Consider the following 14,629-nt stretch of genomic DNA (forward strand, 5'->3'; position numbering starts at 1 on the left):
TGGAAATGGGATAATCTCCCCTTTCCAACGACATCTTGCCTGAAAAAATCCCTGGTGGCTAGGGCCCCCAAACCCCCTCCCCCTTCCCATCACGTATTTTTCATTTTGTCATTTTTTTTTTATGCCCTCACCCCTGGGGGCAGATGGTCACCTGTCTGCCCCTAGGGGTCATTATATATGTGCCCCCATACTTTGGGGGCCGGAGGGGAGAGGGCAGCCCCCACCTCCCCCGGCATTCAGACATCCCTGGTGTCTAGTGGCCATTGCTGCCCGCGCATCGAGCGCCCTGCTCCCGATCCGCGGGCAGCAATGCTGTCACACAGGGTGTCCTTCGAAAGGGGAGAATCTCCCCTTTCCAAGGACACCCTTTCTGAAAAAATCTTTGGGGGCCGGGGGGTGAAGGGTGCCGCTTACCTAGTAAGCAGCCCTCCATCCCCCTGCGTAACAAACGGATCTCTATTGATCCTGTGACATTGCTGCTCATGGATCGGAATCTCCCCTTTCCAACGATACCCGCCTCAGTCTCCGGCTTGAAATACAGCCGGAGATCGAGGCGGAGAAAGGTGAACACTCACCTTCTGTTTTCATTCCAGCAGCCCGAAATGGCTGCTGCGGTGAAAATTACTTTCACGTTGGTGTGCTTTACGCACGCTGACTTGAAACTGAAGGTAATCCAGCCCCCTGGCAGTGAGGGGGGGACTGCTTTGCAGGGATCACACAAAACAAGGTGCCAAAAAGGACGAGCTATCTTGTCCTTGGCACTGTGCATGTACTTCCAAGGATGAGATATCTCGTCCTTGGCACTTAAAGGGTTAAGGAAATGAAGATTCCAGAACCGTTTTTTTTTTGTCATGGGGAAGGGAGTCACTCCCTTTGGGCTAGAAAGAGCTTCTTTTAATTTAGAGTTTGAGGGGAAGAGTTAGAATTCTGACATTGGACAGTAGGACTTTTGCTTTTGGACATTCAGACACTGACGCTAGTTATTTTGGTTTAGGCATGAAAACCCCTCTGTTAGGCAAGATTGTATGCAGTACCCTTAGGGCGCACTACAACAACCCTGACCGCCTGGCAGTAGTAACCCAACCTTTGGTATAAGTCTGTACTACACAGGTTGGTAGTGTGGGCGAATAGCCAGGCTTATCTCAAGAGGGGTCAATGTGAGCTGTAGTGGAGTTACAGAGGTTCACAGTGACAAGTATTCAAGCAGACACTTACACACAGGGTTTCTTGATAAAACAATTATGAATCTATTTACCAGTCAGTTAATATAAGCCTTCTTCAGAAGGGAGCACTGTAAAACACCACACAAATATACTTCAAAATGACACAATCTTTTAGTTCAGAATCCGTAAATACCCATTTGGGATGGTATACAGCAGAGACCTACACCCACAGGTGACTTCAATTGCTAGGGTGCTGTTGACAATGTATTACTGTTGGGATTCAGATTTAGTTAAAAGCAAGCAAAAAAGGGAAAACATTATTAGAGCAAACAAGATACATCAAATATTTCTTAAGCATGCAAATACTTTCAGATCCCCCAATAAGAGTCATTCAGTTAAAACCCGCTAAGCCAAAGTCAGTAGGTGTCAGGCCGAGATTCTGCGATGTCTATGAACACCTCTGTCCCCAGGCACCAGTCAGGGGAACCCAAATACATCTCCTGATCAGTAATGGAGGCCAAAGGTGCCCAAGGGGCAGGAACGCGGGCACCAGGTAGCTGCAAAGAGAATAGGTTAGGAACACGTGAATACAAGACCCACAATCACGAAAGGGAAATATAGCAAGGAAGTATGAATGTCGCCTACCGATGCTGTATTGTGGGGAAGGAAAGAGGACTCAGGCAGATCCCTGGTGGAAGAGGGTAGAGAAGTCCACAAGAGGGACGGGTACTCTGGTTCCACTTGAATATGGAAGCACCTGATGATGATCAGAGTTCAAAAGAAGGAGTTCACTCCAGCAGAATGGTATCCAGAGGCAGTCCCAAGTCCATGAGCCAAGAGGTCGAAAAACCTGAAAAGCAAGAACCAAAACGCCAAATCCAAGGAACAATCGAAGGCAGTCCGGAAACACGAAGCACAAGGTCAAACATCCAGGAAGACAAAGTCCCAATCACCAAATCCGAGGGGAAGAGTAGAAGCAGTCCAATAATCAGAAAACAGGGTCTAATAGCCAGGAGAACGGAATCCAAACAAGGCGAAAGCCACTCGCACTGAAGAACAGCTGAGAAGCGGAGTAACTGGTAATCCGCGTTCCTTTATGCCGGAGACTGGATCATGTGACCGCATCTCTATCGGATCACACGGGCGGCATGGCGTGTCACGTGATCAGTATCGTATGGCGCGATACCAGGAAGTAGTGCCAGCGTCTCCTGGTGCTCCTCATCGCCATCGTTGCCACAACCGCCAGGAGCCTGAGTGGCGCTTTCCCCGCGCAGGGCCTCGCGCGTAGTGGATCTTGGAGAGGCGAACCCGCGTGGAGCGCCTGGCGCAGGTAACAGACCGTGGGGATCTCTGGGTTGCACGTGTGGGTTTCATCACAGGGTCCCCCCCCCCCCCCAAGGACCCACGACCGCGTGGGCTAGACGGATGGTCTCGGTGGAACCTAGCAACCAGGAGGGGGGCGTGCACATTAGAGGCGGGTTCCCAAGATCTTTCCTCAGGGCCATAGCCAAGCCAGTCCACCAGGTAATACAAAATCCCTTTTCGGAGGCGCGAACCCAGGATACTCTTGATTTCATATTCAGCAGAGGAACCCTGCACGAGTGGAGAAGGCGGCAGAAGTGGTCTGGTATGAGGAAGGCAGGATTTCAACAGGGAGGTGTGGAACACCGGGTGGATGCGCCAAGAGGGGGGCAAGGACAAACAGAAGGCCACCTGATTGATAACCTTGGTGACACGATATGGACCGACAAAGCGCGGGGGGAGTTTACGACAACCTGGTATCCGTAAATGCCGAGAGGACAACCAGACTTTGTCACCAACTGAATACTTAGGGGCATCTCCACGCTTCTTATTGGCAGCGGAGCACACGGTGGCTTGAGCTTCCCTCAGGTGAGTAAGGGTCTGTGCATGAACATCCCCCAAATCTCTGAGACAGGAGACCGCGGCCGGGGCAAGAGCCGTGGAGAAATCGGGTATGGGCAGAATCCGGGGATGTTGGCCGTACATTGAGTAGAGTGGAGAAAACCCAGTGGCAGTATGTGGTGCGTTATTGTATGCAAACTCTGCTAAGTGTAATACTTGGTACCAGGTGTATTGATGTTGTAGAGAGAGGCAGCGGAGATACTGCTCCAATGTATGATTAACGCGTTCCGTTTGGCCATCAGTTTCAGGGTGATATGAGGATGAATACCTGGCATCTATGCCCAAAAGGCGGGTGAGGGAACGCCAAAATCGAGAGGTGAATTGCGAACCTCTATCGGACACTATAACCGAGGGCAACCCAAAAAGACAAAAGACGGATTGAAAAAACAACTTGGCTAGTGTTGGGGCGGAAGGGATACCAGCGCAAGGGATGAACCGCGCCATCTTAGTGAATGTGTCTACCACCACCCATATTGTATCATGGCCCTGGACTTTCGGCAAGTCGGTGATGAAATCCATGGTAACCGTATGCCAGGGACGCAGAGGAATGGGTAGAGGTTGCAACAGCCCTAAGGGACGTCCCTTCCTATTCTTACATTGAGCGCAGATGTAACAGTTCGAAACATTGGTGGTAACGTCTCTGCGCATGGTAGGCCACCAACACCAACTGTGCAATAATGCAAGAGTTCTTTTCTGCCCGGGATGTCCGTTGATTGGAGCATCGTGCGACCATTCAAGAGCCTGAATACGGGTGTCTTGGGTGGGAAGATACAACTGGTCCTGCATAAAAGGTAATCCCTCATGGAACGTTAAATCCCATTCATTGATGTCATGGGCATGCAGGGTTACCCACTGGCGGATGGACTCGAGAAGGTCGACAAGGGGGGTTCAAAGACAGATTACATGTTTATCAAGCAGGGTCTCAGGGAAAACAGGAAGGGATTCACCACCCGGCAGGCGCGACAGAGCTTCCGCCTTGCCGTGACCAGTACCAGAACGGTGCCGTATAACAAAGTTATAGGAGGAGAAGAACAAATGCCAGCGGACTTGCCGACTGTTCACACATTTAAGGGTTGCTAGGTCCTGTAGATTACGGTGGTCAGAATACACTGTGATCTGGTGTTTGGCCCCTAGAAAATGGTGTCTCCATACCTGGAATGCATCTTTGACTGCTAGTAGCTCCTTTTCGGCGACAGTATAATCTTGTTCCGTAGGAGTGAATTTACGGGAGTGGTAAGCAACAGGGTGTAGCAATCCCGTGGCAGGACAATTCTGGGATAGGACTGCTCCCAAGGCGAAAGAGGAAGCGTCTGCTTCAACCACAAAAGGCAGATCAGAATTCGGATGTTGCAAAATATGGGCAGATGTAAAAGCAGCTTTTAGTGTCTTGAATGACTTATCTTGTGACTGAGTCCATCTATAGGGATTCTGTGGACTAGTAAGGCTCGTCAGGGGGGCTGCGATGGAGGAAAATCCTGCAATGAATCTCCTGTAAAAGTTTGCAAATCCGAGAAATGACTGTAAGGCTCTGACTGTTGTAGGTACTGGCCAGTTCAAACCAGCTTCAACTTTGGCTGAAGTCATGGAAAGGCCTGCGGACGGCCAAGGAAGTGGAGCTTGCACTGATTTATAAAAGTGCGGAACTTCCGGGGGTCACGCTGAAACTTCTCGGGAGGGGCCAGGGGAAACGGAGTTGGAACATAAACAGGAGTAGGGTTTGGGACAGGAGCCGGTGGGGTCCCCTGAGGTGGAGTATCCCCAAACTCAGGGTCAGGGGGAAGTGCATGACGTTCACTTTGTATCGTATCCAGCCGCTGGTGGATAGCGGCTGTTGTGGCTGACATATCAGCTCGGAGGACGGTGATGGCTTGGACCAGAGCAGCCACCTGGTCCCTGGCGGCGGTGTCGATAGCCAAAGCAGAAAAGGGCTTCTCAGTCTGTCAGGCTGAGATTCTGCGATGTCTATGAACACCTCTGTCCCCAGGCACCAGTCAGGGGAACCCAAATAAATCTCCTGATCAGTAATTGAGGCCAAAGGTGCCCAAGGGGCAGGAACGTGGGCACCAGGTAGCTGCAAAGAGAATAGGTTAGGAACACGTGAATACAAGACCCACAACCACGAAAGGGAAATATAGCAAGGAAGTATGAATGTCACCTACCGATGCTGTATTGTGGGGAAGGAAAGAGGACTCAGGCAGATCCCTGGTGGAAGAGGGTAGAGAAGTCCACAAGAGGGATGGGTACTCTGGTTCAACATGAATATGGAAACACCTGATGATGATCACAGAGTTCAAAAGAAGGAGTTCACTCCAGCAGAATGGTATCCAGAGGCAGTCCCAAGTCCATGAGCCAAGAGGTCGAAAAACCTGAAAAGCAAAAAGTTCCAAAATGCCAAATCCAAGGTACAATCGAAGGCAGTCCGGAAACACGAAGCACAAGGTCGAAAATCCAGGAAGACAAAGTTCCAATCACCAAATCCGAGGGGAAGAGTAGAAGCAGTCCAATAACCAGAAAACAGGGTAAATAGCCAGGAGAACGGAATCCAAACAAGACGAACGCCACTCGCACTGAAGAACAGCTGAGAAGCGGAGTAACTGGTAATCCGCGTTCCTTTATGCCGGAGACTGGATCATGTGACCGCATCTCTATCGGATCACATGGGCGGCATGGCGTGTCACGTGATCGGTATCGTATGGCGCGATACCAGGAAGTAGTGCCGGCGTCTCCTGGTGCTTGCCATCGTTGCCACAACCGCCAGGAGCCTGAGTGGCGCTTTCCCCGTGCAGGGCCGCACGCGTAGTGGATCTTGGAGAGGCGAACCCGCATGGAGCGCCTGGCGCAGGTAACGGAGTGTGGGGTTCTCTGGGTTGCACGTGTGGGTTTCATGACAATAGGCAAGAGTCTATATGGGCTGAAGCACTTCTTTGAAGGCAAGTAGAAAAGTATTTGCACAATGTTTCAGAAGTCTTTGAAGAAAAAGATTAATCAATGTAGTTCCACACGCTGTTTAGACTTGTGAGTAGTAGAAGATACAAGCAACTCTACAGCAAGAGGTAAGTTCTCTTAGACTTTGTACAGTACCTTTTAAAAGGAAGAAAAGATGCAGCAGACGATTCCTGCTCCTCTGCAGATCTCACTGTTCCTGGGCCTCAGTCGTGGGGTGGGAGGACGTCGGGGGACTCCTGCACTGGGACGGTCGAAACTTGCAACCGGCGAACTTCACTTTCAGTGGCTGTTCAGTGTTTCAGCTCCTCGCGTCTACCGCAAATAGCAACGCCGCAGTTCCTGGCTGTCGAGATGGACTTTCCTAGCTTCTGGGGTCCCGCACTCTGTTGAGGGGGCACAGGCTTGTACAGTCCTGCTTCCTGGGAGTCCGGAGGATCTTCCTGGAGCGCTTGACCAACTTAAAAGCAATGCACACAAAATGGTGTTTCTCTCCCTGGCTCTAAGGTTTCCAGCAGCAACTCTGTGGAAATTCCACCAGCTCTGAGATGGATGTCCAGGTGGCTTACTTTGGAGTTGATTGGTCCCACCAACTCAAGGGGAGAAGTGGTCCTTGCAGGGGCTTCTCCGCCGATGCGAACTTGGCGATTCAGACCTGCAGCTGGGCTTCACCGGGCAAACCAACAGTCCAGAAGTTGCAGCAGGCATCCTCTTCAAGTTCTTCTTCGGTTCCTTAGTCCAGTGGTCGACTCTGCCTTCCAAGCCAAAAGACTCCTTTTATACAGTTCTCTCCCTTTCATTCCAGCCTAGCTGTCAGTCGCACAGCAGGGTGGCTGTCCTTGCTGGACAGTCAGCTAGCCAATCATCAGAGAGTGCATTTGGGTCTCCTAGGAGACTACGCACAGGGAGTTTCGGGCACCTCCCTCACTTCCTGCCTACCCCAGACACCCTGGAGCCAGAGGCGGTCTTCACTCGTGATTCCCACCAAAGGTAAAATTAGCAAAGGGACCAAACCTTGGTTTGTCGCGCTGAGTAAATCTCAAGAAGGACCTTTCCACAAAGAAATTTCGAAAAAAGACCAGGACATTTAGACAAAAATGGCACCCTTGGGTGCTTTACTGCAGCTGCGAACGCAGCCCATGGTAGATGCAAACCACGGTAGTAAAAACAAAACCCCTGCCACCAGCCATTCAGTGAGGACAGGGTAACATAAAAATGTTATTTGAGTAGTTGGACAAAAGGGGATACTAGGTGTAACCCCTCTAGCACCCTAGTGTGAGATAGTGTGTGCTGGGTCTAGAAAGTTACAAATGTAAGTAAAATCACTTTCACTTTACTGCTCTGGGAAAGTCGTTTTTCCCAAAGAAGGTATTTAAACCTTGGGGAAATCTAAGAGACTTCCCTGTGTCACTGCACCAAAGGTGCTGTATGCCACAATGTAAAAGACTCCACAACCAAAAGAACCACAGAGTACAAAAATCACATTTAAATACATGAGAGAGTGGGGAAAAAGGGTCTCGCTCTCTCCAGGTAAAATAAAATCAAGTCCTCAAAATCCAGCAATGTTGCTGATGGTCTCTAAGGTAGAGGGAATTCACACATTTCTGAGAATTCTCCCTAACACCCTCTTAGAGTTGGGGCAAAATAGGGTTTTCTTTTTATTCTCCAGCATGGGGTCTGGCATGGATTCACATGCTCATAAATATTCCCCGTCTTCAGGCTGGTAATCCTCAGTAAAGAAAAAATCAGTTTCATTTCTGAACTTTCTTCTAACAACCAATCACTGAGCTCTGGTTCATACTGCCCCCAGCCAATGACTGCCCTCAACCTAAGCCACTCCTCTGACAGCCATCTTCAGATTTTTACTGCAAGTTCAAGTGTTGGGAGTCCTCGTGTTTAGCTCTTGAGCTTTTACTGTGTTTTTTCACTTTTTGGAATAGTATTACTCTATTTTTCGGTCAATCGAGCCTTGTGCTCTGTCGATCAACCTATCCGATTAACAGGGATTCATTTTTGGATTCTTCAGCGCCCCTCCAGGGCGTATTTCGTTGAGTTTCTTCGTGGAGGATTCCAGAATATTCTTTCAGGCCTACGCCGCGTGACCATTTTCAGAGGAGAAGAGTTCAGCTCCCCTGTTCAAGATCGGCTCCAGCTGCGGCTCACAGAATGTCTTAAGGAGATAAGGAGTTCTGTCTTTTCACTGTTAAGGCAGAGCCAGTTTTCAGCCATCCATGTCTGGATGGTGGTGTAGATGGATTTGAGAGTTTTTTGGTCGGCCTCGTAATCGCCTGTAAGGGGGATGAGGACCTGCGTATCGTCTGCGTAATTGGTGTATGTGATGCCCTTCGAATCGAGGTATTTGAATAGTGACCTTGTGAATAAGTTGTACAGGGTGGGTGGGGGATGCAGGACCCTTGCAGGACTTAATTAGATGAGGTTGGGCGCAGGCTTGGTCTGAAAAGACTTTCATTGCTCTACCACTGAGGAAGGATGCAATGGTATTCGGTGAGAAGTTGCCAGCCGTTGAGAGGTGGTGGCATAGGGTGTCGTGGTCAACCAAGTCGAAGGCCGCGGAGAGGTCAAGGAGTAGTAGGAGGGCCGGTTTGCCTACGTCTCTGAGGTCATCCATTTGGTTCTTGAGATCCAATAATGCGGTTTCTGTTACATGGTTGGGGCTAAAGCCAGACTGTCGGAGACCAAGCAGATGATGAGCTTCTAGGTATTTCTGGACTTGGAGGTATGCCGCTTTGTCCAGAATCGTCCGAAGGAAGGGAACCGGTCGTAATGGGCCTGTAGTTCCCTGGTGACTTTAGATCTAGTGTAGGTTTCGTCAACAGTGGGCGCACCCAGGCTTCTTTGAGGTAGGAGGGCACTTGGTTTGAGCAAACCAGTTGAGCTTGTCGCAGTACAGCACAAAGGGGTTACTATAATCCAGCAAGAGCTGTTGCGAGTGCTTCCTTATTGGTGAAAAGGGCATCTTCTGCTTCCTGAGGACATGGCAGGAGTTCAGGGGTCGAATCGTGTGTCATGTATTGAAGGGGCTTAACTATGGTTACATATCCCCGGGACCCACTATCTACAGTAACTGACCATCCTGAGGAACCCTCTAATCTACTTTCTGGTCTGGGGCTTGTGGACTTTCTGGATCACTTTAATCCGATCTTGGGATAGATGTCTTTCTCCGGCTGAAATCTCATGACTCTGGTATCGCACACAGGGCAGACACAACTGTAACTTGCCTTTAGATGCCTTGACCCTTTTCAGCGAGCGCTGTCAACAGAATGAGAGAGTCTTCCTCACATGCTTCCAAGGAGGAGGAGCAGATCGTTTACGTACTGCACCAGCATCAACCCTCCTGGCAACTGAACTGAGTCAAGTTCGCTATCAAGTTGGAAGAATAGGGTAGGGCTCTCTACCTATCTCATTGGAAGACAAGTTAACTTATACTGCGTGAGTTTATAGGTACATGAGAACAGATACTGGCTGTCAGGATGTATGGGTATGGAGAATAAACAGAGCACAATACTGCATCAGTGAAGTACTTTGCTGTATAAGGAATGCATGACGGAATGGTGGCGCACAGCTGCATTAACTGCGTGCAGGTCCCTGAATAAAATGATAAACCTCTTCACCTGGCTTCTTAGTGGGCAAAAGCAGAGTATTGAAGGGACTACGAGTTGGTACAATAATACCTTGTTGGAGAAGGGATTCTATTACAGGACGAGTGCCTTCAGCCTGTCGGGGAAATAGGATACTGAGGTACAATATTGCAGGGGTTTGGCAGAATTTAGTCATTTTGACTCACTCAGCATTGACCATATAACCAGCGTTATTTGCATGGGTTGACCATAACTTGGTCGGGACTCGGTCCAACAGTGCCTGTCGTGAGCATCGGCCCTGTCTCCAGGGTTCTAATGGGGGTATTTCATGTAATTCTGCCAGCACCTCATGCTCTCTCTGAGCGGAAATGTCAAGGTATACACCATCATGGAAACAGTACATAGAGCAACTAAGCTTATGCAATGAATCAAATACAACCAAATTCACGGGAGAACAGGGACTCGACAAGAATGCATGTTGGTCAGAAATTGGACCTATCGTGACCATAAGCGGGGTAGACGCAGGAAGGGGTATTGACATGCCCCCTATACCTACAGCATTAACAATTTCATCAGAATGTGTAATTTGTCGAAGCTTAGAGGCGTTTAGTGTAGACCATGATGTTCCTGTGTCAACCAAACATGGCATCTTTTGACCATCAGTAACACAATCAACATTCAGGGCAGTAGAATCAATCAGTATGAGTGGTGCAACAAGTTTGGAGACCCCTTGGCAAGCCAAACCATCGGTCTGAAGTTGTGTTAATGGAGGCTGGGACCGAGTTATTCCACTTGGCGCAGTTGGCTGTCCATCTGGACCATCATACTGAGGCCGATGTGGCTTTCCAGTGTCCAAACTGTTTGCAGTAATTACACTGATCAGTATCCGTGTTTGTGTAATACCGCTCAACAATTTGGCCTTGTTCGTGTGTTTGGGGTGCTCCTCTCTTCCTCTACCCTGTCCCCGCTTTCCTGGGAAGGTTGTAAACTCTTTATCTCCAGCGACTTAAGTTTACTTCATTAGTTTCTTCCTGTTTTTAAATCTTTTCTTTTCATGCAGGTGCTGTGCGGCTTATAAAACCACTACCAAACAATTTCCTTCTCATCCTATTAGCACTGCCTTAATGTTGCAAACAGCCGCCACAGGTTTTAATTTTGGACCAATCAGTCTTTCAGGGACACATTTCAAGAATAGTTTTCACCAGTCCATCAGTACATGTTTTCAAGACCCTGGCAATGGCAGGTTATTCAGCTGAAAACAATTACAACAGAGCTCCCTGTCTCTTTAGGTTTGGTATTCACATTAACTAGACTATGGGGCGTATTTTAGAGTAACGTTTACAAAGTCTGGTTTAATTCGCCATGCACTTTATATTGTTTTGGTGGAACATAAGGTGTGACATACGCCCCAAAGTCTAATTAATGTGAATACCAAACCTAAAGAGATAGGGAGCTTTGTTGTAATTCTGATTATATAGTATCAGGTTTGCTCCTATTTCTCTTCTTTCTTTACGTGATATCCCTCTTGTTGATAAGTAGGTTATTCAGCTGGCCAGTTGGAGCACACTTTAAGCAAGGTAAAAGTGTCTGTGGGCAGCACTACTTGCAATAATTGATTTAAATCAACACATGTGGTGGGATAGCAGTCAATTATAACATGTAGCTCTTCTTGGTACATAATGGGATCTTTTGGTATCTTTGGGAATCTCTGAACAATATTGAGCAAATCAGTAGCACTCCAGGGGGCATTTACAGTAACTAAGGTATCGCCTCCTCCAGTGAGCTGTCTGAGACGGACTGCACCAGTACTTGTATTGGGCATCACATTTCGGAAGCCTTCAAACGTAGCTGAGGAAGGTGAAAAATGTTTCAAAATATGGGCTTTTATTTCAGAGGTCAACGAGCTGACCATATGGTTTAATGTGGTAGACTTATGATAGGTTGGTGGTTGGTGGTAGGTTGGTGGTTGGTGGTTGGTGGAGGCTGGGCTAGCCGGGTTGGTAGTCTGGTGCAATGTTTAAAATTGACAGCATTGTAAGTGTCCAGAATGTTTTCGGGAGTTTGCTTTGGCAGGCCGTACCCTTAGATTATGGGTTATAAAGGTTTGTACCTGGCTTTCTGAGCATGTACCTTCAGGTTGGAGTACTTGGTTTTCATCGATTTTACTTGTGCCTGGAGCTTTTCTTGGCTGTCTTTCAGTGCCTTGGTCTTGGACTCAGTCTGTCTTTTAGTAGCTTTGATGTACCAACCTAGATAGCTGTCCTATTGCCGTTGGTGTACACGTGCACCTTTCTTTTCAAACGCCTTACGAAAGTTCATCTTCTTTTCTAAGTCTGTGCCTTCCTGGGGGAAGTGTCTAGTGACTCGCTCTGTGTACATGCATGCCATGTATCTAGTTACTTACATGCTTTAGCGAATAGTGAGTAAACATGGGTGTGCTGGACATCCTTTACTAGGAAGTGGCACTTGTCTATACTGCCCTGAACCCATTCTCAAAGGGTTAAGACAATGTATATCTTATTACTGATCAAAGTCCGTTCCTAACTCAGTCTACCTCGGGACACTATCGTGTTTTGTGGCTGGCGGAGTTTGTACAACTCCTAGTTGACCGCTCTGCCACATCTACCCGGAGCCTCGGTTATTGCCGCCTGTTCTTCGTTTCTGCCCCATACATAGATTTCAGTGACACCCACGGGTGTTGATCAGATTCAGATGACTGCTGGTTCATAGCCCATATCCCCTGTTTCCCTGCCCACAGTGCAGAAGTGTATTTCATCTTATTTGAGAGACTTGGATAGGTAAGAGTCAAAGAAAAGGCACGTTAGAGGAGAGTGTGAAATAAAAAGCAGGGTTGAGACTGAGTTGCACATTTAGGGTTTCAAGTATCAAGGTACGGGTTTAGAAAAAAGACAACCATGGGGCTCTCATCCAAAATATTTTCTTCACACTCATACAGGCCACATCAATCCTAGTCCCTGATTTATACTACACTACCTTGACTGACGCATCAGCCTCATGTCCTCTTAAATTGGTAGGGAGCATGGATGTGCTGTTTCTTACTTTTTATTCTAAGCTGCGGTTGCCATCCGCTTTTACTTTTTTTCTTATTCATATAAATAGTTCTGTAGGCAGGATACCTTCCCTCCTGTATCCTTGGATAGTCACAAGAGTTTTCAGATTTCAGAATGCTTTAACCAGAGACAAACATTTACACCAACCAGTTTCAAACAGTACTTGTACAAGACATGACAATACACTGATTCAAATATCTGTTTTCACCAACCCACGATTTTTGCTAGACTCTTCTTGGACATCTGCTCTGTCCACCTTCCCAGAGTCTCCAGGCGCTTCGGCTAGCTCTCCCCTCTGACCAAATATTCTCTCCTTGGGCCACAGGGATCACCGGGAGGTGCGCCCAGCTAACATTGGACCTAGCCTCACGGTAGTCTGAATCCAATGTTGCAGGAACCTAACTTGTGGAAAAATTGTCACTGGCTATTCTGGTGTATTTGTGAACATTGTGTTAGTAAAAAAAAGAAAGCAAGAAGACAACACAAACCAACAGTATAACATTTATTCGTCGACAGTCATTTTTTCGATGGGTTTTTTCAGATTTTTATTTTCTTGTCTTTCTTGAAAAAGCTCATCGAAAAATATAGGGGCTTGTGGGCAAGGGCATAGCGGGTGGGGGGTAGGGGTTAGTGTAAAATTAATAATGAACATGGGTGTTAGCGGGTGGGCGGAAACCCCAAAAATAAAAGTGTATTTGAGAAAAACATTATTCCGGAGAAAAAACATTGGAAAAAGACTTTTGATGAACGAACATAGAACCAAACCAGCAACAGTATGAGACTTCAACGCAAGTGATAACCCCCCCCACCCCTCATCCAAGTACTGTTCTCTTATACCCGAAGGAACACATGCATTTCAATGGAATTGGAGTTACAGACAGGGTAGGAATCATACTGAAACAATGTTACAAGCCGGGAGCAAAGTCACACTATACAAGTTTTTGGTACCAGCTGCGTTCTCACATGTTCAGACCGTGCCATCATGGAGGGGCAGCCTAAAGCGATACATTTAGTTGAGCTGAATATACTCCTCAAATGTTCACACATGTTCTGTGGCAGACAAGCACGCTTACAGTATGGTGACTTCCATATACTAAAGCTGCTTTTCCTAAGAAAGACGGAATCTAAAACACACTTAAGCAAGAGAGGTGAAGGCGAGCACAGCTACACATTAGGCAAAGAGCCTTCATTGCAAGGTATGCGCAGTAAAGCCCAAAGCCTCCCCTCACACGTGTAAGAAACACTTTAAACATGGCAGTTTGCAGTACATACTATTCTGAATCAGCAGTATGCTAGGGGAGTACATCACATTTTCAAAACCAGACTTTCCCCCACAGTTTCAACCTTGGCTCTTCCTGACGCCCTATGACTGATGTCTTCTCCTTGCATACTCTTATGATAAGATTACACAGATAATTCCAAAAGTGTTTTTTCTCTTATAAGAAGTATTATTGTTTTGCAAAAATAGGCAGTGTTCTCCTTGCCACCTTATGCTATGTGTCCCTTCATTACATGCTTGTATGAGAAATGTCATTCTTTCCCTCCTGTATTCCCCTAAAATATCACTTGCTTTCAGAGGTGCCCAATACTGCTGGGAGATCTATTTTGATGGTTTGCTTTGCTTACTTTGTATCTTACATGGCACAAACAGGTTCACATTTTCCATCTCTTCTGCAGGGTTCTGCAGCTGATGAACCTGACAGACTCACGGCTAGCCCAGGCTGGGAATGAGAAGCTGGAGCTCGCCATGCTGAGTTTCTTTGAGCAGTTCCGTAAGATCTACATTGGGGACCAGGTGCAGAAGTCCTCCAAGGTAATGTCATCCACCAGAGCATACTACAAAGGATTTCAATCAGGCAATACACCTGGGTCTCGCCTAGCACGTAATGCACAAATGAATACTTATTTATTGTGTCTATAGGTTAAATAT

At 47.6% G+C, this 14,629-nt stretch overlaps 1 protein-coding gene across 4 annotated transcripts in view; it reads left to right on the top strand.

Annotated features, from left to right (window-relative positions):
* XPO7 (exportin 7) overlaps nt 1-14,629 on the top strand; it is a 1,985,528-nt gene that overhangs the window by 1,055,763 nt on the left and 915,136 nt on the right. For all 4 annotated transcript variants that reach the window (XM_069617724.1, XM_069617725.1, XM_069617726.1 and 1 more), the window contains one exon: nt 14,377-14,512. In XM_069617724.1, coding sequence (XP_069473825.1) covers nt 14,377-14,512 — 136 coding nt within the window. The remainder of the gene's footprint in view (nt 1-14,376; nt 14,513-14,629) is intronic.

The sequence above is a fragment of the Ambystoma mexicanum genome, chromosome 10, assembly GCF_040938575.1.
Source record: "Ambystoma mexicanum isolate Mex_15411 chromosome 10, UKY_AmexF1_1, whole genome shotgun sequence".
Classification (NCBI taxonomy): domain Eukaryota; kingdom Metazoa; phylum Chordata; class Amphibia; order Caudata; family Ambystomatidae; genus Ambystoma; species Ambystoma mexicanum.